A 23,975-nucleotide genomic window follows, 5' to 3' on the forward strand; every position below is an offset into this window, starting at 1 on the left:
GTTCTCCCATCCTCAGCAGCAGGTTTTCTGTGTGTGGGATGGGTGGCTGTTTGCTGGGTGCCCTCTCCTCACGTTGGGACCAGGGTGCCCAGCTCAGTGCCGACCCGTGTCCTGCTCATCCAGCACTCAGCTGGCCAAAAGGGCGGGCACAAGGCCACCCTCCATCGGGAGGATGAGGACGAGGGTGCTATCCCCAGCTTGGCGAGGAGCACGGGGGGCTGAAGAAGGCGACGAGGGGAGGGATGCGTCACTGATCCACCCTGCAGCCCCTGGTGAGCAGCTGAACACCCTGGTGCTGTGGGGGCTGCCTCCGTGCCCCCATCCCTCCCACCCTGGGCTGCCTGCCCAGCACCGGCCAGCCCCACCCACAGCCCTGCCACCCAGCGCTCGTTACTCTCTCCCATTTGGCAGCTCTCTGGGGTTTAGCACTGAAGCTTTAACTTTTATTTCTATTCATTGTTGCAGGCATGTCACACTAAATAAGGGTGCTCCTGGGGCTGGCCCTGCCAGCAGCTGCCTCCTCAATGTGGCATTTTCCTGGCCAAATCTTTTCAGCTCCCTCCCCGCCCCTTCAGCCCATCGAGGGGGCACCAGTGCTTTAGACCCCACCAAACCCCAAGGAAAAACCCAGGCTTGGAAAAATGAGATGCAAGGCAGCAGTGGTGGTGGGCAGTGTTTATTGGACTGGGATCCTGCGTAGCCCCCAGGAGATGTGGCTGCTGCTGCCCCATCTGCCCAGAACGCTGGGGAGGGTAGAAAAAGCCTCCTACAAACTTTCTACAATAAATAGTTAAAAATGGCGTGTTCTGGGTTGCGTGAGGAGCGCTGTCAGCCAGGCGAGGCCGTAGCTGCCGTGTGTCCGTGCCCGGGCATGGCTGGTAAAGCCGAAGTGCGTGGCCGAGAGGGGCTGGGCACGCCAAGAGGCTGCTAGGCTGCAGGATGCTCTGCCAGCACTCCTCACCCCTGCTCTCTTGGCTTCTTTTTTATTTTTTTCCCCCAATAAAACAAGGCTTGTGCAATGAGTGTCCATATTCCCTGCTGGTTTCGATCCTGCCGGATGATTTTTGGAGGTGACTGAGCTCCGGGATGCTGCTGGTGGGATGCAGCGGGGCTTCCGGGCTCTCGGCATGGGAGCTCAGCTTTGCAGGGCTGCTGCTGGCTGGCGAAAGCTGCTCTCCTCAGCAAGGCCAGCCCGAGCCAGGGAGGCCTCCCCAAAATTGCTGCTGGGGAAGTGTCTGGGGGACAGCAGTGGTGCTGCCGGAGGATGCTGGAGCAGCTCTGGACTGGGTACTGTGGCCTGTCCAAAACCTGCCAAGGCCAGGGGAGAGACGTTGCGCTGGCTCCACCAGGCTGTAGAAAAAGCACTTAATTACCCTCGGCTGCACTTCGGCAAAAGGGGACGTTGCCAGAGGTACAAACGGGGACATTGGGGGCCCCATCGCAGTGCAGCTGGTCAGCATGTGGCCCCCACCATTGCCCGGCCGTGCTGGGAGTAGCTGGGGAGCGAAGCAGGGTGCTGAGGCCGTGGAGACTCAGCTAACACATCTCTGGCCCCGGCTCACGCCCGGGAGAGGCGGATGGGGTAGGTGACCATGTTGAAGCTGTCCCAGGCGAAGAGCTGCCGCTCGGTGGGGTTGTAGTCCACCATGCTGAGGTAGCGGAAGCGATTCTCGAAGGGGATGCTGATGGCCCGGCTGGTGCCGGTGGCCGTGTCGTAGGCGAAGTTGACGGTGGCGTTGGGCGTCGAGTAGCTGCTGATGGTGTAGAGGGTGCCGCAGATGACAAATGAATTGGCCACCCCTCGCTTGCGGATGTTGGTCTCCCAGGTCCGCTGGATCTCCAGCGTCTCGGGGTCCAGCTTGGAGAGGACGATGGCCCCCCTGGCCTTCTCGGTGCTGTAGATCACCCAGAGCCCCGTCTCATCCACCGCCAGGTCGATGTCAGTGTAGCCCCCCCAGGAGTAGGGGTACTGCCCATGGTAGCCAGCGCCGGGGATCTCCCTCTCGGCCGTGACAGCCTCTCCCCGCAGGTCGTAGCGGGCCACGGCACGGGAGCGGCGGGGCTGGAAGAAGAGCCCGCCGCGGTAGACAACAGCCCCCGTGCTCTCCATGGGCCGCGGCAGGATGTGCACCTTGGCGGGGTAGCCCCGGGCCAGCTGCTCGGCCGCCTCGTACTGGAAGAGTTGTCGGACCTCCGTGCCCACCGCGTCCACGCGCCAAGTCGTCCCCCGCGTGAAGGGGGGCACAGGCTCGGGGTCCTTCATCCACACGCCGTATTTGCCGGCAATAGAGTCTGCCCGGCCAAAGACGACAGGCTCCCCCACCCACACCAGCTCACCGCAGCCTGCTCAGGGACAGGAGGGAAAAGGAAGGGGTTATCACTCAGCAGCACCCGGCCAGCCCCTCGGGAGTGCCAAGCAGCATTTGTGAGCAGCGGAGCACGGGGCCGGCCGGCTGTGCCAGTGGCAGTACCTGAATCCTCGCTCCCTGGGCGGCTGAGCGCGGTCTCCTCCAGCAGCCGGGATGCGGGAACCTCCGTCCTCTCTGACTGCAGCTCCTGGTAGGCGAGGGGCTGCGGGTCCCAGCGAGAGGCTGCGGCAGGGCCAGACGCAGCGTGAGCAGGGGCCGAGCCAGCCCCTCTCACCAGCTGCCCTCACCAGCCTTGGGGGTTTCAAAGCCAGACCTTTGCCCCCCAAAACATCAATACCTGAGTCGGGACCCCAGCACCACATCCCACTGATGAGGACACCTCTCCGCAGCCACTGACATCATTGTCCCCTGAGAGCGGGGTTTAATGCTCCTTGGGGGAAACCCCTAATCCCCCCAGATCAGCGCAGTCCCCTGCATCTCCCCCACTGCTGCAGGGAGGATGACGGGACAGGGAGCTGCCAGCCCTGATTTAGGGATGGGAGGGGTTTGGTGCAACAGGCTGTGATCCCCTGGAATGGCTGAGCACCCCGTCAGGGTGCCAAAGGGTGGGGGACAGCAAAGGGACATGACCAGCGCCCAGGGGGACACGCAGTGGCGGAGAGTTGGTGCCAGGGATGCACGATGGGTCTCGGCCCCGGCACTTACCTTTGCCGGGGGCACGCAGGACGCTGCGGCCGGGCCCCTCTCCGCCGGGGGGGCAGCGGGTGGCCCGCAGCCGGGTGATCTCCTGGGTGCTGCTCTCCAGCCGCCTCCCCAGCTCCTCTTTCTCCCGCTCCAGCTGTCCCTTCTCCTCCTCCAGCCGGGCCTTGGCCCGCAGCAGCTCGCCGTAAGCAGCCTCCAGGCGAGCGGCCGGGGTCGACTGCTGGGCGTCCCGAGCCGCCCCCGCCTCTCCTCCTCGAGGCCCCGAGCCCCCCGTGCCCCGCTCCCGGCTCTCCAGCCGGTTCAGGCGGACGGTGAGGGCGGCCAGCTCGGCCCGCAGCTCCGGCACGCCGCCGGCCTCGGGGCAAGCGGCCTCGACGGGGCTGGCCACCGTGAAGGAGTAGGTGCAGCGGCCGGCGCTGTCGTCGGCGCGCCGGAGAAAGGCCGCCTCGCCCCGGCAGCCCAGGGCCAGGCCCCCCCAGAGCAGCAGCCAGACCCCCAGCATGGCCCCGTTATCGCCGTCCCTGCCCTCGGCAACTCCGTTCCGCCGGGCGCTGCCGCCCGCGTTTATAGGGCGGGCCGGGCGGCGGGGAGAGGCCGAGGGTGGCGGGGTGGGGACGGAGCGGCCGGAACCTTCCAGATGCCTGCGGTGCCGGTGGCTCTCGGCCAGCAGCAGCCCCGCCGCCCCCCCCACTCCGAGGCCGCTGGCCGGGCTCCGGCTTTTGCTGCCAGGGGCGATGCCGGGGGCTGAGGTGACCGGTTCCCCCCCCTCGCTGCTGGCGGGGAGGCGTCGCGCAGGGCCAAGCCCCCCCGCTCCCGCCGGGGCTCAGCCCCGCCCACTCCGCGCTAACCACGCCCATTGCCACGCCCCTTGCTCACGCCCACTGGCCCGCCCCGGAATCGATAGCTCGGCGCTCGGCGCGGCGGGCGGAGCGCCGAGGCGGTCGATGGGACAGCTGACTCGCCGCCGCTGCCGCCGCACCGGCCATTTCCCGCCGGCCCGGCCCGGAGCGGAGCGGGGTGAGCGCGGCGGGGGTTGGCGGCGGCGTCTTGCGTTGTTCGCGGGGGTGGGGTGCCTCTGTCTGGGTACTGGCTCTGCTCGCCGGTGGCCCCCGTGGCGCCGGAGGGCTGGACCGGAACCGTGGAGCCGGGCCAAAGCGCGGGTCCCGGGCACCGGTTGCCCTGGCGCCCCCCTCGCCTGGCGCCGTTGCCTTCTCGAGTCCCGGTGTTCTTCCTCCTTCCCTCCCCACCTCTCCGTGCCCACAGCCGCGGGGCCTCCCCCGGTTTTCCCGGGCCCCGGGAGGGGCGGTTGGGGTGGCGAGCAGCGGGGTGACCCGGCCGTTCCCTGCGCCTCCTCCCCAGGCTTCTCCTCCCGGGCAGGAAGCCCCCTCTCCCGCAGGTAGAGACCATGCCTCCGAAATTCAAACGACACCTGAACGACGACGAAGTGACCGGCTCGGTGAAGAGCGAGCGGGTGAGTTACGGGTAGGGCGGGGGGACCGGCCTGTCCCTCCGGTGCTGGGGGGGTTAACGGGGCCATAACGGGCTGCTGCTTCTTATGTAGGGGTGCCCGCGGTGGGCAGGTGGGTGCTGATGCACCCTGGGGACCCCGAGGTCCCTGGGGCTGCCCTGTGCCGTTGGGCCGACGGAAGGTAAGCAAGTTCCAGCTGCCTTTGCCGAAGGGGCTCCTGCTGCCGCAGCCTTCAGCTGTGTGACCCAGGAGCCCAAATCGCTGTCGGTAGTGATGTTTAGTTAGTGAGGGGCCTGTCTGCAGCAAACTTGGTCTCTGTGTTTTGAAACAAACCCCGTTAGGAGATGGGGCTCTCTGGAGAACCCGTTTCAGTTTCTCTAGGCCAGATTTATGGTATGGGATCCCTGTGTGCTCCAGTCTCCTGCCTTTCCGCAGAGCTTGGCCCGAGCACATCGCCGCTCTCCTCCCCATGCAGCCAGCCAAAGGACTCCTGTGCAGTTACCCTGCCCTTTACAGCTGAATTTTTCTCCTGTCGCCAAGGTCCCCTGATGTTTCAGGCTTTGAAACATGGGTCAAAGTGGTGCAGTTGCCTGTTTTAGACAAAGTGTATTTAACCTGATGTTTTTGTCCTGGGTCATACTGCACTAAAACCAAGTTTAGACAATAGTCTAAAATGTTGCTCCAGCTCGCAATAGCTGTCAGCGAGACAAGGATCCTGTGTCGCCAAGCGCGGTTCGCTCATCCCTTGAGGGAGGCGAAGGCTGAAACTATTGCGTGGTCTTGGGCATTGCTTAAGCTGATTGAGCAAACGTGACAAGGATGGACGTGTAGGTGAGCTTCAAAATAAGAGCACCGCGCTTGCAGGTGGGAGCCAGAATTTGTGCATAAGGGAAGCAGCAGCTGTTGGTACCATAAGGACCATCCAGTGTGTTCCCTGGCCCACACGTTTAGGGTGCCAGTTCCCCCTTTTGATTACTTTTGACCCTAAGTAGATGTTACTGGGAGCCCTCAGCTCAACTGGAAAATTTGTGCTGCCCTAGTGTGAGAAATTAACTTTAATAATGTCTTTGTCCAAAACTTTCAGGCTTAAGTGGGATTGTGGGGTTGCTTTTAAAAATCAGACTTCAGATCATCTGATGGGGTGTAGTGGAAGAGCAAATCTGAGACCTTTGGCACGAAGCAGAGGAGCTGTCAGGCTGCTCTGCTCTAGAGCCTGGCCGTAGCCTATGCCTGAGCTGGGGGTCAGAGGGGCCGACCCCTCCGGATGTGCCGTGTGGGGAGCCCAGCGTGCTTCCTTGCAGTCATCCTTCTTACCGCTGCTGCCGTCGGATGGCTGGATAAACCATGTCCTCCAAACTGGGGAGGCTCTGACTTCCCATGTGGATGGGATACGCCAGGATGGCTGTAGGCAATGCTGATGTTTTCTGAGCAGCTGCTGTTGACCAGTTGCAATGCTGGGAATTGTCTCTTGAGCAGAGAGGGCCATCCTTCCCCAGATGGCTTGTGCAGGGGCTCTGCCTGCTGCTTTCGGAGGCAGGGCTCAACATGCTGACGTGCTGGTTGCTTCTGTGTCATAGGGAGTGGTACTGATCCTCAGAGTTGGGATCTGAACCTGCGCAGGCAACTGGCCGTTGGTGCAAATCCAGTTTGACTCAGTGGCAGAGGTGCGAGTTGTCCCAAGTCAGAGCTGCAGAGCTGTGCATCGGTCTGTACAGAGCTAGCAAAACACCGCTGAGGTGATAACAGTGGCACAGAGACATCCAGCTTGGCCTTTGGTCACAAGCAGAGAGAAACAGCACAACTCTAGGTACCTAAAAACTACTGTCAATGCCCTCCAAGGGAGGGCTGACGTGTAACCTACAGCTGGAGGATGCTGATTGTATCCTAAGGACTGGAAACGTGTCTATGAAATGGTGGTTGCTTGTTGACGAGGTGGTTTGGTTTTTTTCTGTGTTTGCAGAGGAACCTGTTGGATGAAGATTCAGATGAAGAGGAAGACTTTTTCTTGTGAGTTTCTGAATGGTCACTTTAGGGGATGCGATGTCTTAACTGCCGACGTCTCTGAGACTGGAGATGTCAAATACCGAAAGCTGCTCCCTGCCACATAGGTGGAGGCTTGGGAATCAAAACTTTTGATCCCTTTGAGATGATCTCCCACAGCCTTGACATTGAGGGTGAATTAAGACTTAATAAGTGTGACCCTTATAAGAGTGGGGTGTCCCACGTATCCGAAGACATGGGAGGGGCTGATGGGAGGTACGAGAACAATCCTCTGTCCACAAGGCATCGATTCTTTCTTGCATATCTTTTTAGTTTGGTTTAAAAACATATTTTTGTTGTGTCTTCTGTGCTGATTGCTCTCTTCTGCCTGCAGGAGAGGGCCTTCTGGACCAAGATTTGGACCCAGGAGTGACAAGATCAGGCAGTAAGTTTTTGTTCCTCAGTGCCACACAGATAATATTTTATTCTGGCACTGTGAGCTCCTGCTGCTGTCTTACCAGAGGATTTCTGTGTAGTTCTGAATATGAACATGGCTTGTGCTTGCTTTCTTCTAATTGACGTTTCCTACCCTACGTGTCTACAGCTAAGGGAAATCTCAAATTTGATTCAAGCTATCAAGAAATTGTGCAGTGGCAGAGGTGAAGGGATAGGATTGTATCACAGTAGCTTAGTGGAGTTTCTAAAGTCATTGCTGTATTCTGGTGGTGAATGATCTTATGAGGCTCTTTTTCTAAAGCATTAACCCTGAATTGTAACCTTTGCTAGCACCCTTTTTATTATTATTCTTTTGTTGCTTTTTTCTTCATCCTATAACTTGCTTCTCAATGTTTCAAGAAAGCAAGTGATCAGGAGCATACCAGGACCATGTTTTTTGGGCAGTGGCTGGTCCTCTGGCCTCTTCTTCTCTAGATAAAAACCTGATAGAGGTGACCTGGAGATGAGCAGTGACTCAGTAGGGTCAAAGCAACTGGAAAACAGGAAACCATTACAACTGAAGGAGGATTATTGACTGTAATAGGGGAAGAAGTGAACACTCTGGATCCTTCTCCCATCGAGTCATTTCCTGCATGATGCTTGTTCTGGGCTCAAGTTTGCCCTGCTTTTAACTTCAAGGGATGCAACGCGGGTACTTAATGGAAAGAGGTGGGATATTCCCAGACCCCTGGTTTGCATTGTGCTGTTTCCTTTGCCAACTTCTGTGGAACCGGGACAGATCTGTGCGGGGACTGATGACCAGGCATTAATCAGACTGGATCTTCTTGCATGTAGTCTGAGTGTTGGTCTTCACTGGAGATTTTTTTCCATGCCAGGATGAAGCCAGTGCAGCTCTGAGATGACTCATTGCCAACGTCCGCGTTAAGCAGCGCTTGCTTGTCTGCCTCACCTCGTTACCTCGAGGGGCAAAGTGCTCTTGAGTTACACAGGATGCAGTGGGTCAGTCACTGCACCCTGAGTTCTCAGGGAGTCTCTGTCCCTTCCAGGGGGTGAGCATACTGTTGGTAGAGGCTTACTGGTCCTTAAAATAAGCCAGTGTGGATAAAGCCTCCCTTCTAGGGCAGGGCCAGGCTGATCTGGAGTGAATGAGAAGAATGAGAATTGGTTTTATGAGTGGGGTCCCACCCCTATAAAACGGTGGAGAGGGGTGATGTCTACCCCTTCATTCTCCTCTGCTGGAAAGGAATTACAGAGTGGTTTCTGCCTTCCCTGCATAGCAGGGGAAAACAGGAGCTCTTCTCTTGCCACTTGTAGGCAGAAGGGAGAGGGGGCTTAGGTAGAGGATAGCATCGCAGCTGTGCTATCCTCCCCCTAAGAGGTAGAGGATAAAGAAAAACAAAAGAAGAATTCTCTCAGGAGCTGGTGGATTCATAGATGTGATGTGACTCATGCCTAACTCCCGTGAGGCTTGCCCATTGCCAGAGATTGCCTGTCTAGTGGACCTGGTATGGGCTATGTCCCTTGGGGTTGCAAGTGGCCATCTAGTATCTAGAGCATCTGTTATAAAATAGGATCTGTTTTCTGCTCTCATCAATGTTGATTGCTTTGTTTAATAAGCACCTACAGTGTGCAGTCATTATTTCTTGTCGTGGAGCTTATTATTAGGCTTCTGCTCGGACCAGCCCTTGTGCTGGATGGATTGATGCCTGGTCTCATAATGATGCAGTTCGCTCTGGTTTCAACAGAGAAGGAAAAGGAGGGTTCGGTTGCTGCTGAAACACTGTAAGGAAAAGACATTTTAAGGAGGAATTTGAGCATTTGGAGAGCTGAGGCAGAGCTGGGCAGAGCTAGAGACTGTAGCTGTACGGGGCTGGAGGAACGAGGTGTGAAGATAGGCGTAAAAGGAAACTGGATGGCGGATTGGGCAGAGGAAAAAGTGATGGGATCATGGGAGCAAAGGTGCGGAACGTGTTGAATGAGAGGGACAAGAGTGGAAACTTTGCCTAGCTGTCCTTGGCAGTGAAGAGGCTTGGGTCAGGGTGGAGGGTTTGGCAGCAGAGACCCTCGAAGCTGGCTTAGCTGTAGAAAGAGATGGTGGGGAACACTGCAAATCTCGTAGGGGAAAGAGGCGAGTTAGAGCCAGTAACAGTGACAGATGGAAGCGTGACAGTCCCGTCTACTGTGTTTTGTCCTGATAGGTCTGGAAGTTCAGGCTCCGTTGTCCCAACAGCTGCTCGGTTGGGGTGGAGTTCCTCTGGTGGCTAAGCAGCTGCATGAGATCCCTTAGGCTCCCTCCAAGACCTCTCTGTCCCTGGGGTGGGCTGGAGCTGAAAGGTAGCTTTTAACAGGCTTTTATCCTTTTCCCCAAAGTTACAAAGAACAGGTGAGGGAGAGCTGATGTCTCTTCTCTGCCTTTGCTTCCAGGCCTTGTAAGAAGTCTTGAATGTGTGCAGTGAGAGCTCTTAGTGCCTTTTTGGGGGGGAGATGGGATGTTCACCCTCCACCTGCGTTTCTTTTATTTAGAGTAGGAATGTCTTATCACAGGTCATCTTTTGAAAAATGTTACCAAAATCCCACCCTCCTTTTCTGCACTGCTTGACCTCCCTCACTGCTGATGTTTCCAGTTTCAGGTTACTGACCTGCTGGTTCCTGCTTGTGCTGGTGATGAGGCTTAGCATGCTGCTGGGGTTCTTCAGCAGCCAGGTCTTGGTCCTTGTAATTCCCCCATTGTGCTGCTGGGAGTGGCCAGCATCACCAGCGCCAGTGGCTCTGGCTGGCTGCAAACCCCAAGTTATGCCCCAAGGAGGGGGAAAGTTTGGGGAATGGTTTGAAGGCAGGAGTTGATTGTAGTTTCGCAGGGCCTGGCTGCTCATAGCAGATGGATGTGCAGAGGACCCCAGCCATAGCCCAGGCTTTCATTTGAAGGTGATACTGAGACCATAGTGTCAGGCATTGGTGTTGGGTATAAGCCTTTCAAGGACTGAAAGGCTTCAGGGTGGCATAGGCTGGTGTCTTCCTCACTGTTGTGATGAAGCAGCAACTTGAAGACAGGGACTTGTTGCAGGGTTCAGTGCTGACACCGCGTTGTTGAGTACAGCAGAGCTGCCTGTGGGGCAGCCCCTCTGCAGACCACTGTGCCTCCGGAAGCGCTGTGCTGCACTGGCCTCCTGCCTCTGCACCATCTGTCTGGCTTGGCTCTTCATCCTGTTTCCTTTTCCCTGGGTTACTGCCACAAAGAGGGGTGTTTGGGTATAATTTGCACCAAAATACACAGCACTATTAATATCACTGGGGTGGAAAATAGAAGTGTGTCATGCTGGCTGTAAACAGCCAGCTTGGAGACAAGAAGCAGCCTTGAGCAGCGCATCCCATGGTGCGTGCAAGGCCTGTTTACGGCGTCTGAAGAATGCAGCGCTGTTGTTAGCCCAACGCTGTGACCAGCCCGGGGAGTTTTTCCGTAGCTAACCCACTGCGGCCAGAATGGAAAGCCTTGTTCATCCCGCTCTGGACCAGGCAAAGCACAAGAAAGGAGTCTAAATTAATCTAAGCGCCATTGGATCAGTTGTTGCTGCTTTGATGGTGTGCACTTGCTCTCCTTGTTAAAAGCACCTTATTTGCAGTAATTAGTAAGAAGAAGGGTTGTGGGAGACATTTTATGCTTTTGTCTTGCTCCCTTTCCTGGCAGGTACGTATTCTACTGTATTTCTCATGGAAATCTGGCAGGAGTGAAACACATGAAACTTACGTGTCAAAAGCCAATAGCTCCCTAACAGGAAATACACTTTGTATTAGATGATTCATTCTCTCTTGCCAAATAGAACAAGAAAATATTTTCTTCTTGATGCGAATTGAGTTTCCAACCTCAAGCGTGCCAAACTAGTGGGAATTGTTGAATTTGATCTGAAACAGCAAGGCTAATGTATAGGCTGGTCATCTTTCAGCCTCTTCCTGGAGAGGCATCTCTTGCAGCAGTGATGGGTGGGAGAGAGCAGAAGGCAAGGACTGGCTTAAGGTCAGGTTGAGGCACTGCGTGGAGATCGAAGTTTAATTCCCTGGCTTGATCTCTTCCTTCCTGTTTTTTTCCAAGATTCTCTCTTACATCAGATACCAGAAGGTATTGAGGTGCTCAAATATGTCTGTGTTCCATGGGAGTTAAACACCTCAACGTTTTTGAGAATTTAAGCCTTGATTTCTCTGTGCCTCCATTCGCCGTCTGCAAAATGTTTTGTTCTCCTGGAGATGCCTAAGAGCATGCCCAGGCTATGGGCAGGTAGCAAAGGCATGCGGCGTTTTGCCAGCAGCTCAAGCGAAAAGAGGTGGGATGCTGAGATGCGGCTCGGATGGGGGGATCTGTGCTCCATAGGTGTCTCCTAAATGCTGGTACGCAGCAGAGCAGCTTGAAGTCACATACCTGCCCACCCTGCCTCGAATGCTTTGGGGTGCCCTGGGACTGCAGCAGCATCTCTCCAGGCTCTGACCTGTACTGGTGGGGATACAGGCGGCATTGCATTGCGCTGCATGTTCCTAGATGCACTGTAACCTTGCGTGCTCCTGCTTGTTAGCTGTACCAAGATAACTTGGTTACAAATCTGTTGTGGGAGGGAATCTCTTCATTTTGAAGCCAGTCAATTATTTTTTAGAAACATTTACATACTGCAAATGTACTCTTCTGCCTGTGAAACTGATGTTTAAGGCCTTAGAGTTTTTGCCAAGTTGGCTCATCTGGGATAGCAGATGTGTCTGCTTTTCCTCTCTTGCCCAAACTATAGCAGTGTTACTGGCAGCTCAGAGCTGGGACTTGTCTGTTGTGCCGAGGTACGGAAACTCCCTTGCATAGCATGTCTCCTCCTCACATCGTCACCCACGGCCCCAAAGAAGGGCCACAGGGCTGCACATGTCCTGTGTGGAGCGGATACTGTGCTCCACAGGGTCCCACCACGTGTTTCCTGGGCAGCATCTGCCTGCGTCCTCAATGCCACCTTCTGCGCTTTCCTATGGTGGCAGCTCTGCCACTTCGTACCTCGTAAAACAAACGATGGGTCAGAACAGCCTCGTGGGCATGCGGCAGGTTCCTGCTGAAAGGTGTTTGGGGATTATCTGTGCCTTTCCCTTGAAGAAAATAAACTCCTGGCAGGCAGCTGCCATCAATGTGGAAAGCAGGAGCTGCCACCACATTGTGTAGGTGGGTGCAGAGAGATGCTGCTCCCACAGACTCTGCGACGCAGCACAGGGAACGCAGGTTCCTTTCTTCCTGTATCCTAAATAAAGCAAGTTTCTACGTGCACTGCTGGAGTCCAGCATGTGCCATACGATGGCTGGTGAGTCAGAAATTGGCATCAGAGGGATTGCCTGGCTGTTCCAGCTCTGGAAGCTGCAGTGTAGTGGTGCTACAGAGCATGACCTGAAATGCTAAGATGGGAAGCCCCTTCATATTCAAAGATCTGGAGCTCTTTCTAGAGCTTTTCGGGGAGAAAAAAAAGCCTTTTCTTTTAATGACTTTCCTTCCTTGTTTTGGAACAGTAAGTAAATGTGAGCAAGGCATGTACTCTTCCATTGCAACCACTATTGCTTGTTGCAGCCGCTCCTCGTGTGTGTGTCCCAGCGCAAGCTCTGCTCCGTGAGAGCTTGCTGGTAGGGAGACAGGAGAAATAGGTCAATGTGAACCTTTGTCTCAATTAGAGACATGGTGGTGAGGAGGGGGCCCTGTTCTGCAGTGCCCCATTGACTGGTCTTGGACAAGTTGCTCTGGGTCTCCCTTGGCCCTGGCTTCCTGGGCCATGGTGGAGAATATGCTATGCTCATCGTACCACATGCTCTGAGCTTAGGTGCTGGATGATGGCTCTCTTAAGTGGTGAAGTTGGGTCTGGTGCTGCTGTAAAAACTCTTGGTTTGGGGAATAACATCTTTGAACATCTACATCTGCGAGATGGCAGTGGATCCAAAGAGGAAGATATTTTGACTGGATAATTTGGGATGCAGGAGAGTGTGGGTGCTAAGTAGGTGCAAATTATGAGATGGTGGCAATCTTTCTTCCCTTTGGGGACACCAGTGGTGCACTGTTAACAGGAGGTAATGTGGAGAGCTGCTGAAGTGGCCTATTTGTGCTGCATGTTTGGGAAAGGCTGGATGCACCTTGATATGTTTAAAGTGCTTAAATGTTTTGAATCAAGGCAACAAAAGCTGTCAAAGCTAAGGCTTACACAGAGCCGTGTGGCCTGGAGCTATTTCTGTTTTGTTGCCCTGTGTGTAGCGTTGCCTCCAAGACATTGCTGTTGCCATTTACTTTCTGGGAACAGTATGTCTCAAACAATGTGTTGTCTCCCTAGGGCCCCAAGAAATTTCTTATTTCTATCTCCAGGAAAATAAAAGTGTATTAGCTCCAAAATACAAACCAGAATGTAGCAGTATTTTTCCACCAGGAGAATTTTTCTCTCTTACCAATGTGGCTTTTTTATGGACTGAATACATGCATTTATAATAACCCTGCGGGTGCTATTTGGGCTACTGTTTGCTGAAGCGACTACCCACAGAGTTGCGTAACCTAAGAGAAGATGGATTATAATAACTTGGTGTAGTTCATATCAGCCATTTCTTTACTGTCCTCTTGATGCCCCTGGCAGAGTGGGTTTCATTTAGCAACTTGGTTCCCAGAGTGGGGAGTGCACCTTGCTTTGATTTTTGCCTCAAATTATTTAGCAAAGGTGCAGTGTGAGGTTCTAAGAAATTTGCAAAGGTAAGGTGCCGTTTATATAGATATAAAAAAAATTTTTTCCCCCTTTGATGTGACCTCTTCTGCAGCAGAGGTGCCCATCAACAGCAATTAGTGCCTTCTCTTACTGCATTTGTGCATTAAAGGTGTTACAGAGGGTGCTCCGCTTCTGCTGACTTCCCAGTGCTCTCTTTGAGCCCCTTGTGTTCCCTCGCCCTTTCTGGGATTGCCGGAGACACAGCCCAGGCAATGCCATGCCTCTAGCTTGCTTGGTATCCCATGAACCTCCCTCCACTTTTGTCCCTTTGATTTTTGTCGGTGACCTCCTGGATCCTGCCAGCTTGGGCGGCTCTGAGCGGGGGCTGGCACTGCAACGCGCAGCTGGTGGTGCTCGCTTCTGCTCCTCATGCTGCCTTTGTTCTGCTCTAGTGTCCAGAACCAGGTGGACGAAGTCATTGATGTTATGCAGGAGAACATCACGAAGGTGATTGAAAGAGGCGAGCGGCTGGATGACCTGCAGGATAAATCAGGTATGATGCTAAATGCAGCTCTGCTGGCCTCTTCCCCACATCTCTTCCCCCTTGTTGGGCCAGGTTATCTGGTTTCATTTCAGAAAGTGCCTAATGACAGACCTGGGCTTGTATTTCTGTCCTTCTGGAGAGAGATGTTTCCCAGCTTTGGGCTGCAGATCTAACTTTCTGCTGACGCTTTCATTTTTCCACCTTCACTTTCTGCTGCCCTGCACAAAATTTTAGTTTGGAGGAGTTTGGGAGCTGTGATCTGGTTGTTCCTTCAAGAAAAGGTAGAATGGTCTGTCTCCCAATGGCCCTGAGCGTTTCAGCTGTTCGCTCGCTTACTGGCTTGCAGAGTGAATTCCTGTCCTCAGAAGGCAGTCAGTACAAAGGGGGCTCAGTGGGACTCGGCAGGTCTATGTGTGCTCTAGCAAAGGGCGTCACTTTGGCATCTGCTGTGGCTTTGGCAGATCATGCTGTGGTTGGGTCTTTTCCCCAATGCTGAGTTTATTGCGTAAAACTCAGTGGAATTAGTGGAACGAGTGGATGCCCTGACTCTGTGCATACTGCTGAATTGCCTCTCTTCTTTCTTTCAATAGAAAGTTTATCAGACAATGCAACAGCTTTTAGCAACAGAGCCAAGCAGCTTCGGAGACAGATGTGGTGGCGAGGCTGCAAGGTGAGCAAGAACGGGAACAGGCAGGGGTGGGTTTGTGGAGGTGTGGTTACCTGCCCTCCCCTGGGAGGGGGTGGAGAAGCTCTGCTTTCCAGCTGAAAAGATGCTGGAAGGCCAAGGCTTCCTTTCAGGTAGAGGCAGCTACATGTGGCACCCCGTGTAATATGCTTCTGTGCTTCTCTTGCAGATGAAGGCGATCATAGCGCTGGTGGCGGTCATTGTCCTGCTCGTAATCATCGGTGAGTGGCGCTTCACACCATGAGTTGGCACCAACTGATCCCGAGGCTGCTGGGAGTAGCTGGACGAGTTTCAGACTGGAGCAATGTCTCCCAAAGGCCTCCCCACATAGATCAACCATCTAGCAATAGGTCTGGTCCCTGCAAATGCTCCTCCCCAAAGCTGCTTGGCTGCTTAATTTTCAGCAAGTAGCTGCTGTGGCTTTGCTGTTGGTCCCTTCCACTGCTCTCTGCCCTTCCTGCTCAGCCTGGTCTCTCTGGAGCTCCGCAGAGCAGAGATGTCGCTGCGTTTCCTACCAAACAGGTGATAACAACCAGAGTGTGTTTCTTCCCGGCAGAAGTAGTAATTCAGCTCTCTGCCTGCAGAATGACGTGCTCCAGGGATCCAAGCAGCCCAGCACAGCTGCGCAGCTCTTCCATGCCATTGGATCTGGAGGGTTTTCCTCCTACCAACCGTGGCCGGAGGCAGCTCTATAATGGTTCTCGTTACTTCAGCAAAACCCTTGTGGCCTGTTGTCCTGCTGACACACAGCCTGCAGCGGGAGAGGCAGAGCTGGCAGCAGGGCGAGAGCATTGGAGAGAGAGAGAGACTGATGGAAAATCCCATCTGGTTTAATTTTGGGAAGCTGGAAGGAGATGAAGGTGGCAGGAAATGTTGTCTAGCGTGTGTGCGGGCAGAGGATTGCATTAGCTTGAGCTTGGAAACACTTTCCCTTGCAGCTGCTTGGTGTTTGTCGCTACAGAAGTGAGGGGGGATCTCTGGCAGGGACTGATGCTGCATGCGAAGGTGTGTGGCTGAGAGCTTGTTCCCTTGTGTTTTCCAGTACCCATAGTCCTAAAGTACCACACCTGACGGGGCGGCTGGAGGCTTCGGTGGAGCCGGCTCTGGGATAACCAAACTGCTGTGTAATTTAAGTGAGATATCTGTATATAGCTTTGAAGTTGTTTTTCTCCAAGGAGCGAGGAGGTGGCGGCAAGCAGCCAGTTCTAACAGAGCATTTTAAGAACTGCCAAATGACCCTTTTTTTCGGTCAAGTACCTACTCCTGCTGTCAGACTTTTTTTTTATAACAGAAGATTCAGTTCCAGACTTGCCTGTTTTGTGGAATTCTGGGTCTCTGGTTTGGAGCTGGTTACTTGCCACCATGGTTTATCTGTATATATGGTTGAGTTGTAATATCAATAATAATACTGTTTCAGCCGTTCCCTGCTGCCCGCTGTGGAAGGCAGAGGGGACTCTGTCCTTCATCAGAGTAAAGGAGGGAGAAAATGTTTGAAGAGAAACATACCATTATATTACAGGGAACTGATTCTTCTGTGAACTGCAAGGGTGATGTTTCTCTCTTGTTAAAAAAAAAAAAAAAAGGCTGGGAGGGGGAAGAAATCATTAGGTTTTACAATCCAGAAGACCTTCTGGTCCTGCCATGGGAATGTACAAGCTCAGTGTTTTCAGTATTGCTGCTTACAGCTGTGACTAAAGACATTCCAGTAAACCTATTTTTGACTGTACATCTGGAGTTCTTGCACATCTTCGTAGTGTTCTGGAGGACATTCAGGGCTCTCTGTTGCTGGGAGTCCCTAGGAAAGGGCCGTTGCAGTGTTTTCTTCACCAGAAGCAAGAAGTGCGTGCAAAGCCCAGCGATTTGCCCAATGACATGAAACACAGCAGGAGGACAGCAGCTCTCTTGAAACCACTCCAGGGTGAACAAGCTCATTTCATATTCAGAGCCCTTCACCTTGATGTGGTGGTGGTCCCGAATGCCAGCCTGTTTTCCATCCCTGTGAGCCAGTGGGGTGAGGGTTGCTCCCAGACAGATGCACTGGGGTGCTCGGGGAGGTGTAGGGGCCCCTGTGTTGGACTAATCAGGAGCTGAGCTCCTCCATCCATGGGTGGGAATGCTATGTTTGGGCTGTCTCCATCCTTGGTTTCAGGTGTTGGTGGCATTTCTGTTTGCCCTTTGTTTTTGGGACCCTTGTTCCTTCCCCAGCCCTGAATCTGAGACTTTAGCTCAGCCAAGATCGGGCTCTCCTAGTTCTCTTTTTACTGTCTCTCTTCTGATGAGAGAAGCATTGTCCTGCTTAGCATGTATCTGAAGTAATGCTGGAGAGGGGAAATGGTGCCCCAGAGAATTCCCAGTGCCGTGTCCCAGCTTCCTCTTCTGAACCTGCCCCCAGTACCTTGTACACAGTTTCCACCTGAGTGGTGGTGCTGCCTCATGCAGAGAAACAGATTAAAAGTGAGCACAGCAGGCTGGAGGGTCAGATGTGATTACAAGCTCCACTTGCCCAGCTGGGATGTAAACAGGGCTTTTCCCCTCTGTGGTCTCTGGTCTCTCCAGGGGGGAACCAGAAAGCCAAGCTGGGTTTTTCCTCCTGAAGAGTAGCCTGGTTTTAAGACCATACACCCAGTGGAAGGGACAAAAATCATCCTGGCTGTTTCTTTGGCTACTCTCCACTTGCAAAGGAACAAGACGGTGGATGAAGAGGCACTGTGTCTGTCTTCAGGGGGGCTGGAGGTCTTGCTGAGCTATTGGGTACTTCTTCCTGCCAGCTGGAAAGTGAGTTAACAGTGCTGCGAGCCTGTGTAACAGCTGTGCTGTGCCTGCTCTGCCCTGCCTGCTAGGGCAGGCTTTCCTCCTGCTGCTGGAGAGTCCTGCTGGTACCTCTGGCTTTTTCTCCCAGCCCCATCTTGCCTTTGCTGCTGCCACCCACAGAAGGACTTTGGTGCTGCAGTAGTGCGTCAGGACTTCAAATCCCTGTTGGCACCAGGTCTGAGCAAGAGAAGCTTTGTGGTTGCTTGCTAGAGGCAAAGCCTGGCTTTAAAGCTGAGCTGAGGGCCTTGGAAAATGGGTGCTGGTAGGATGAAGGCTTCACTGCAACCTTACTGTGTTAAAGAACACTTACAGCTGCCAAATTTGGGAGCTGCTGCTATACCCTTCCGAGCCCTGTCCTTGCTGGGTTTGGCAGATCCCTGTCAGCAGTGTGTCCTTAGAGATGCCAGGCAGCACTGAACTCTCCTCAGTGCAAGCACCAGCGTACCATCCTGAGAAGCACTGCTGTTAGCACCGTGCCAGCAGTGCGCTGCTTCAGACAGCCACAAGCATTTTTCCAGCTGACCAAGATCCACAGAAAATGAGGTGGCAAGGTCGGCACCCCTGACCCTGGACCATTTGTGTTTTGTGCCTGCCTGGGACTCATCCTTTGATACCAAAGGGACTGGATGAGGCCTGCCGCAGGCAGCTGAGCGCAGGCAGAAGGTTCTTGCCCTGGGAAAGCTGGCTTTCCTTGACATCGCTGCCAGAGTGCTTTCGCAGCAACTCCCAGGAGGCTGGGGTGCAAACGGTTGTACTTGAGATGCAGGGCAGGGAATAGCTGTCGTGGCCAAAGCCTTCAGTGCACTTCCCTGAGTTGCCAGAATTAGGTGTTGATCAGTTTTAGGTTCAAGTCATCCAATGCTGGGGTCATTTGAGCACAGACCTTCTCAAGGGACCAGCTCTGGCTGTGAGGCAGCAGCAAATCAACAGTCCTGGTCAGTAACTTCACAGTAATAGAATTTATTCAGCCTTGGAAAATCTATAGAACTTGCTCAAAATATCATGACAACGTCTGGTCTCAGGTAGGTTATAGAGCAGTCCTTATGTTCCTCTGAGATCCCAAGGTCTCTGTATTGCAGCCTGTGCTGTCCCACTCTGCACTGGTGGCAGGGAGAACTGCAGTAAGTGGAAAGGGTTGTTTTTTCCAGCAGCGTCTGCATGCTTTGGGGTTGATTTTCACTTGGGAGACGTTATGAAGGAGATTTTGCAACAAAAACAATTCCTTCACCCGAGTGTAGGGTGTGTTTTATCCATTCCCTCTTTGCGCAGAAGACAGACATCTTCATTAGCTGCTATTTTCCACGATTGGTTTTTTACAGGTGACGGCATGTTTTGGCTGGAGCTGCGCGTTCCTGCTGCAGGGCTGGTTCCTCCACCCTCCTGGTTTTCTGGTGTGACCCATGCAGCGAGACCCCAGGCATCCCCACGCCTGAGGGGGGTGGCCAGACCAGAGGGGATGAAGTCCCACCTGGGCCGTCTCCTTGTAAAACAGGAGCTTCTGGGGGTGCTGGGTGTGAGGTGGAGGCCTGGGTACCACAGCTCTCAGGGCCCTGTGTCTTCACAGAGCACTGTTCCCCACTCCCCTGTGGCTGAGGGGCCCTGGGCTTCGCTGACCCATTCCTCTGGGGCTCCACACCGGGAGCAGGGACCTCTGAGTCCACCTCTCCCCACCAGTGGTTTTGCTACAGCTGCCAGCTGCTCCTGCATCTACCTTTGGACAGATGAAACTTGATCACTCCCGCACAGGAAATCTGGTGTCAGAAAGTGCAAAGAGTTGCCAGAGGTCGGGGAGTAAATAGCAGCGGCGCTTGGAGCACAGTCCACCGCCAAACTCCCCCAGCTACGTTTGATTCCACTTCGGGGAAAACGCGGAGACAGATCCTCCGGCCGCGGCTGCCAGGCGCTGGGGAAGTAAACAGGGAGGTGGCCGGGCCCCAGCCGGCGGGGAGCAGCGGCCGCGGGGCCCGAGGCGGTGAGGAGGCGCGGGGGGGCGGCCCGCGGCGAGGGACGGGGCCCCGAGGGGGGCGAGCGCGGCCTGCGCGGCCTGCCCAGCCGCCATGGCGACCGGCACCGGGCCCGCCCGGCTCCCGCGAGGCTGCGCCAGGCGGGCCCCGCGCATGCGCACGGGCGGCGCCGCGCACCGGCGAGCGGCAAGCGCCCTCCCTCGGAGGGACCGGAAGTTCCCGTCTCTTTGGTAGCGCCGGAAGCCTTTCCCTATTGGCTGGCCGTTGCTGGGCGCGGTGCCGCCGGCGGCGGTGATTGGCGGCTCAGCGCGCAGGCGCGGGGGTCGGGATGGCGGCGCCGGCCCGGCGGAGCGTGGTGTTCGTGACGGGCAACGCCAAGAAGCTGGAGGAGGTGGGGGCGGTTGCCTGGCAACGCGCGGCCTGGGCCTGGGCCTGGGCCTGGGCCTGGTCTGGGCCTGACGGGCGGGTTTCCCTCCCTTCTCCCCCCACAGGTCACTCAGATCCTCGGGGACTCCTCGCCCTACACGCTGGTGGCGAAGAAGATTGACCGTAAGTTGGCCGCGGTGCGCGGGGAGACGCGAGGACGCGGCCCGGTCCCGTTGTCTGCTCAGCGCTGGCCTTTGTGTCCCCAGTGCCCGAGTACCAGGGGGAGCCGGACGAGATCTCCGTGCAGAAGTGCCGCGAAGCCGCCCGCCAGGTCACTCGCGTTCTCTTTTCTCTTTCCCGTCGGTCGGAGCGGGGCGTGGGTGCGGGGGGACCCCGGTCCCGGCGGGGCGGGAGGCAGCCGGGGGCGCTGAGACTTCTGATCCAGCCCTGAGGAAATCCAGGGACGTGCCGGAGTCTGGCCTGGCCTCACTGCACTGCCATCACCCGGTTGTTTGTGCTCTGTGCTGGGTGGTGGTGAATTCTTGCTAGTAGCACAGTGTTTAGACAGTCCTGCTGCTGCTCCTCTGGCCTCCTGTGGCCCTCGAGCAGCAGGAAGACTTGACAGCTCCTTCAGTCCTGCCCCAGCGCTTGTGGGACACACAGTTTTCTGTCAGCTGGAGCTTCTGATGGATCGTCTTCCAGACTTGTCTCTGGGATAGCTGTCTTAAAAGAACCAAGTGAGGACTGAGACCCAAGGAGAATGCAGATGTGCCTCCAGGGCACAGGATTTCCCCTGCCTTGTCCCACCATTCCTGCCCCCCAAGATGGCAGGGAGTGTTCAGCTCTGCTTGGTTTTGTCCATGTGAGATCTTCCCTACCACACTTCAGCCACTCTAGCCTGCCTGGGGAGAGCATGGGTTTAGTTGTGTCTGTCTGACGTGGATTGCCTCCAAGGCAAAGAACTTTAGTGGCTGATGGATTTTTGTGGCATTCCTGTTACTGTGGAAACACGAGAATAGGATAGATCAAGAAAATGGGGTTGGAGGCAGTGACTTCCTCTAGGTCTAACGATTCCATCTGTTGGGCTTTCACTGTAGATTCGGGGACCTGTTATAGTAGAGGATACCTGCTTGTGCTTCAATGCCCTGGGGGGGCTTCCAGGACCATACATGTAAGTAGGAGAGCACTTGCTTCACCTTTCTTGTCCTGGAGTTAGGAGCGCTGGCTGGCAGGGTGTGCTTCACGGGGGATTCTCCACACGCCAGGAGCAATAGGGTCAGGGAGCTGTTTACTAGTCTGTGTCCTCAGCTTCGTCCTGCACCACAGGGGCTGGGCTTGAACTCTTTGAGTTGCTGGCAGCGTGGGAACATGGCCCCACAGCAGACTCTGCAGAGTTAAGGTGCCATGCATTTCAGCAGGACTCTGGGATGAGTGCCATGGGTTCTCACAGGGACTGCTTTAATCCAATTATTACATTACAGTGTAACTCCTCTAATAAAATACTACCTTAGCTCCTGGAATTGACTTTTAGTGTGATTAATTCTTCCAAACTCTCTCTGCTGAGCTAACCAGAGACATAAAAGCTTTATATGTTGAAGCTGGCACTAGAACTGCGTGTAAGATGTGAACAAGTTGAGCTGAGAGATGTATTTTGGCATGTCAGTGCTCACGAGTGAGAACTGGGTTATCTACACAGACCCCAGTACTGCAGTGAATTAAATACCCTGCTGCTGTTTTCACCGTGTCCCGTTCGGTTTAAGAGCTGAGTCTGTCATTACTGGTAAATAGCCCAGAATGAGGTGATTTGGTAGCACATTAAAGAGGGATTCAAAGGGCTGTGAAAATGTAAGCAACAATATCTCAAAGATGCCTGTATTTCTAAGAAACAATTAATCTTTCCTCTCTTCTTCCCCTTCAGAAAATGGTTCCTGGAAAAACTCAAACCAGAAGGTACTGCCTCCCCTGTTACTGCCCTGCCTGTAACTCTGTCATTTCCAGATCAAATGGATCCCTGCCCGTGCTGGGCTCTGCTGAGCGTGCTTGCCCACCGCGCTGCCCGTTTTGTAGCTGGTTCCTGCCGGTCCAGCTCTGTCCCTGCGCGTTCTCTCCTTGAGCCTGTTCTGCCCCCTTCTTCACGGGATGTTGTTTCCCCCGGTAGCTTCGGCGTCACCCCTGGATTTCCAGACTCCTGCCTCCGCAGGCTGGTGGCGGGGCTTGTGGGAACTTCTTGTTTGTCATCAGTGTGACCTGGAAGACCCGCTGCTCCCTTTGGCTCCTGAGCAAGCCCTGCTCCGCTAATGCTCACCTCCCCTGCGTGTAGTGACTGCCTTTGATCCCGTGTGAAGTGTGTGCCTGCAAATCCCACACGGGCATCACGAGCGTGAGTGCTAACCACGCTAATTCGGAGTGGGCTTTAGCCCTCTCTGGCACCACACACTCGTTTGCTTTCCCTCCGAAATGAATAGCGGGGCCCTGCAGGTCACGCTGTGTTGGATCTGAGGCCCTGGCTTCGGTCGTTCGAGGGACCCAGCCAAGAGCATCCTTGTGCCTGAGCTTTTTGTCGCCTGCTGTAGTTCTCCCTCGAATGCAGAACGCTCCCTCCATCCGTCTCTAGGTGGGCGTGTTGCGCTCCGAGGGAGTAACTCCGGGATCCTTTCTGTGTCGCTCAGGCCTCTACAAGCTGCTGGCTGGCTTTGAAGACAAATCTGCCTACGCTCTCTGCACTTTTGCATTCAGTACTGGAAACCCCGAGGAGCCCGTGAAGCTCTTCAAAGGCCAGACTCACGTAGGTGGTGTGCCTGGGGAAGGGACGATGCTGAGGGGAGGGGTATCATGTGAATTTCCTAACAGCATGGGCTCTGTTGAGGACAACTTCAGTGGCCCCTGGGTCACTGAACGCCCCTGGAGCTTGGGAACGGGCTGAGGGAGAGCGCAGCTGGTGGGCGGTGGGTCCCCTTTCGCCCAGCGGTACATACCGAACGCTTTGCACGTTACTTCAGGCTCTTCAGCCCCCTCGTCTCCCTCTGGCAGCGTTGTATTTGAGTGCAGTTGTTAGCTCTGTTAACTGCGGGGGGGCAAGGGCTGTCAGCATGGGGCAGCGTGATGGAGCACTGCGTTTGGAACTGCTGGTTTTGGTTACGTCCCGGGAAGGGGAACAGTACCGCGTACCGAGCCGGCGGTGAGCACTGCGTGAGCTGCGGCTGCGTGTAGCTCTTCTGTCTGCCTTTGAAGCGCCACTGTGAGGGAAGTGCCGCCAAACCACGGTTTACAGGGCTTTTTTTGCTTTCTCGTGGCAGGGGCTGATAGTGGAGCCCAGAGGCCCTCGAGATTTCGGCTGGGACCCCTGCTTTCAGCCGGACGGCTACAACCAGACGTAAGCGGCGTTTTCCCTGCGGCTCTTTACGTGGGGAAAGCCAGGGCGGAGGTGGCGTCAAGAGGAACCTGCTTACAAGGAAGGGTGGCAGGGAGAAAACTCCTGGGTCTGAACGCGGTGGGTTATGGGGAGCCCCCGGTCAGGATGGAGCTGTTGGCTTTGCCAGGTGTCACCGCGGGCGCCGCGCTGTAGGCGAGCGGGGAGAGGGCGAGCAGAGGGGCCGAGTTTTGGTGGCTGGGGGGGACGTGCGCTGCTGCTGAGGCCCGCGCTTTCTCTCCCCTCCAGCTACGCCGAGCTGCCCAAGGCAGTGAAGAACTCCATCTCGCACCGGTACAGAGCGCTCAGCGAGCTCTGCGCCTTCTTTCTCCAGAGCCGCTCGGCAGAGCCCTGCTCCGCGCCCAGCTGAGCCTCCCGGGACGGGAGGTCTGTGGCACGCAGCGCCGGGAGAGCGCTGCTCCGCTGCAGGCGGCCATTAAAGCTGCTCTTTTTGAAGCCACTGGTACCGTTTTTTTCCCCCCACCTCTGTTTTTGTTGCTTATTTAAGCTCAGGGGGCTGCTGCTCCGGCCCTGC

General features: G+C 55.2%; 3 protein-coding genes across 5 annotated transcripts; 2 read left to right on the top strand and 1 right to left on the bottom strand.

The window, feature by feature from the left end:
* Window positions 1-660: 660 nt before the first annotated feature.
* Window positions 661-3,824, bottom strand: MYOC (myocilin). Of its 2 annotated transcripts, none has more exons than XM_086753990.1 (3): window positions 3,075-3,824; window positions 2,472-2,591; window positions 661-2,346 (listed from the first exon to the last, which is right to left on the bottom strand). In XM_086753990.1, exons 1-3 carry the CDS (start codon window positions 3,571-3,573, stop codon window positions 1,559-1,561), a joined length of 1,407 nt encoding a protein of 468 aa, XP_086610116.1. In that variant the 5' UTR covers window positions 3,574-3,824; the 3' UTR covers window positions 661-1,558. The 2 variants fall into 2 exon arrangements, with proteins under 2 accessions (XP_086610116.1, XP_086610117.1); XM_086753991.1 differs by having other exon boundaries at window positions 661-2,343; window positions 3,075-3,823.
* A 156-nt stretch (window positions 3,825-3,980) lies between these two features.
* VAMP4 (vesicle associated membrane protein 4) lies at window positions 3,981-16,616 on the top strand. 2 transcript variants are annotated; one of them, XM_086753951.1, is made up of 8 exons: window positions 3,981-4,088; window positions 4,431-4,542; window positions 6,500-6,546; window positions 6,914-6,964; window positions 14,114-14,214; window positions 14,796-14,875; window positions 15,060-15,111; window positions 15,933-16,616. In XM_086753951.1, exons 2-8 carry the CDS (start codon window positions 4,477-4,479, stop codon window positions 15,959-15,961), a joined length of 426 nt encoding a protein of 141 aa, XP_086610077.1. In that variant the 5' UTR covers window positions 3,981-4,088; window positions 4,431-4,476; the 3' UTR covers window positions 15,962-16,616. The 2 variants fall into 2 exon arrangements, with proteins under 2 accessions (XP_086610077.1, XP_086610078.1); XM_086753952.1 differs by having other exon boundaries at window positions 3,994-4,088; window positions 4,449-4,542.
* Window positions 16,617-19,937: 3,321 nt separating this feature from the next.
* On the top strand, window positions 19,938-23,896 carry ITPA (inosine triphosphatase). Its single transcript, XM_086753456.1, has 8 exons — window positions 19,938-20,056; window positions 20,157-20,214; window positions 20,298-20,362; window positions 21,129-21,202; window positions 21,950-21,981; window positions 22,701-22,816; window positions 23,328-23,404; window positions 23,690-23,896. The coding sequence occupies exons 1-8, from the start codon at window positions 19,994-19,996 to the stop codon at window positions 23,808-23,810; spliced, it is 606 nt and encodes a 201-aa protein (XP_086609582.1). The 5' UTR covers window positions 19,938-19,993; the 3' UTR covers window positions 23,811-23,896.
* Window positions 23,897-23,975: the final 79 nt, after the last annotated feature.

Source organism: Chlamydotis macqueenii, chromosome 8, assembly GCF_036417535.1.
Source record: "Chlamydotis macqueenii isolate bChlMac1 chromosome 8, bChlMac1.mat, whole genome shotgun sequence".
NCBI lineage: Eukaryota > Metazoa > Chordata > Aves > Otidiformes > Otididae > Chlamydotis > Chlamydotis macqueenii.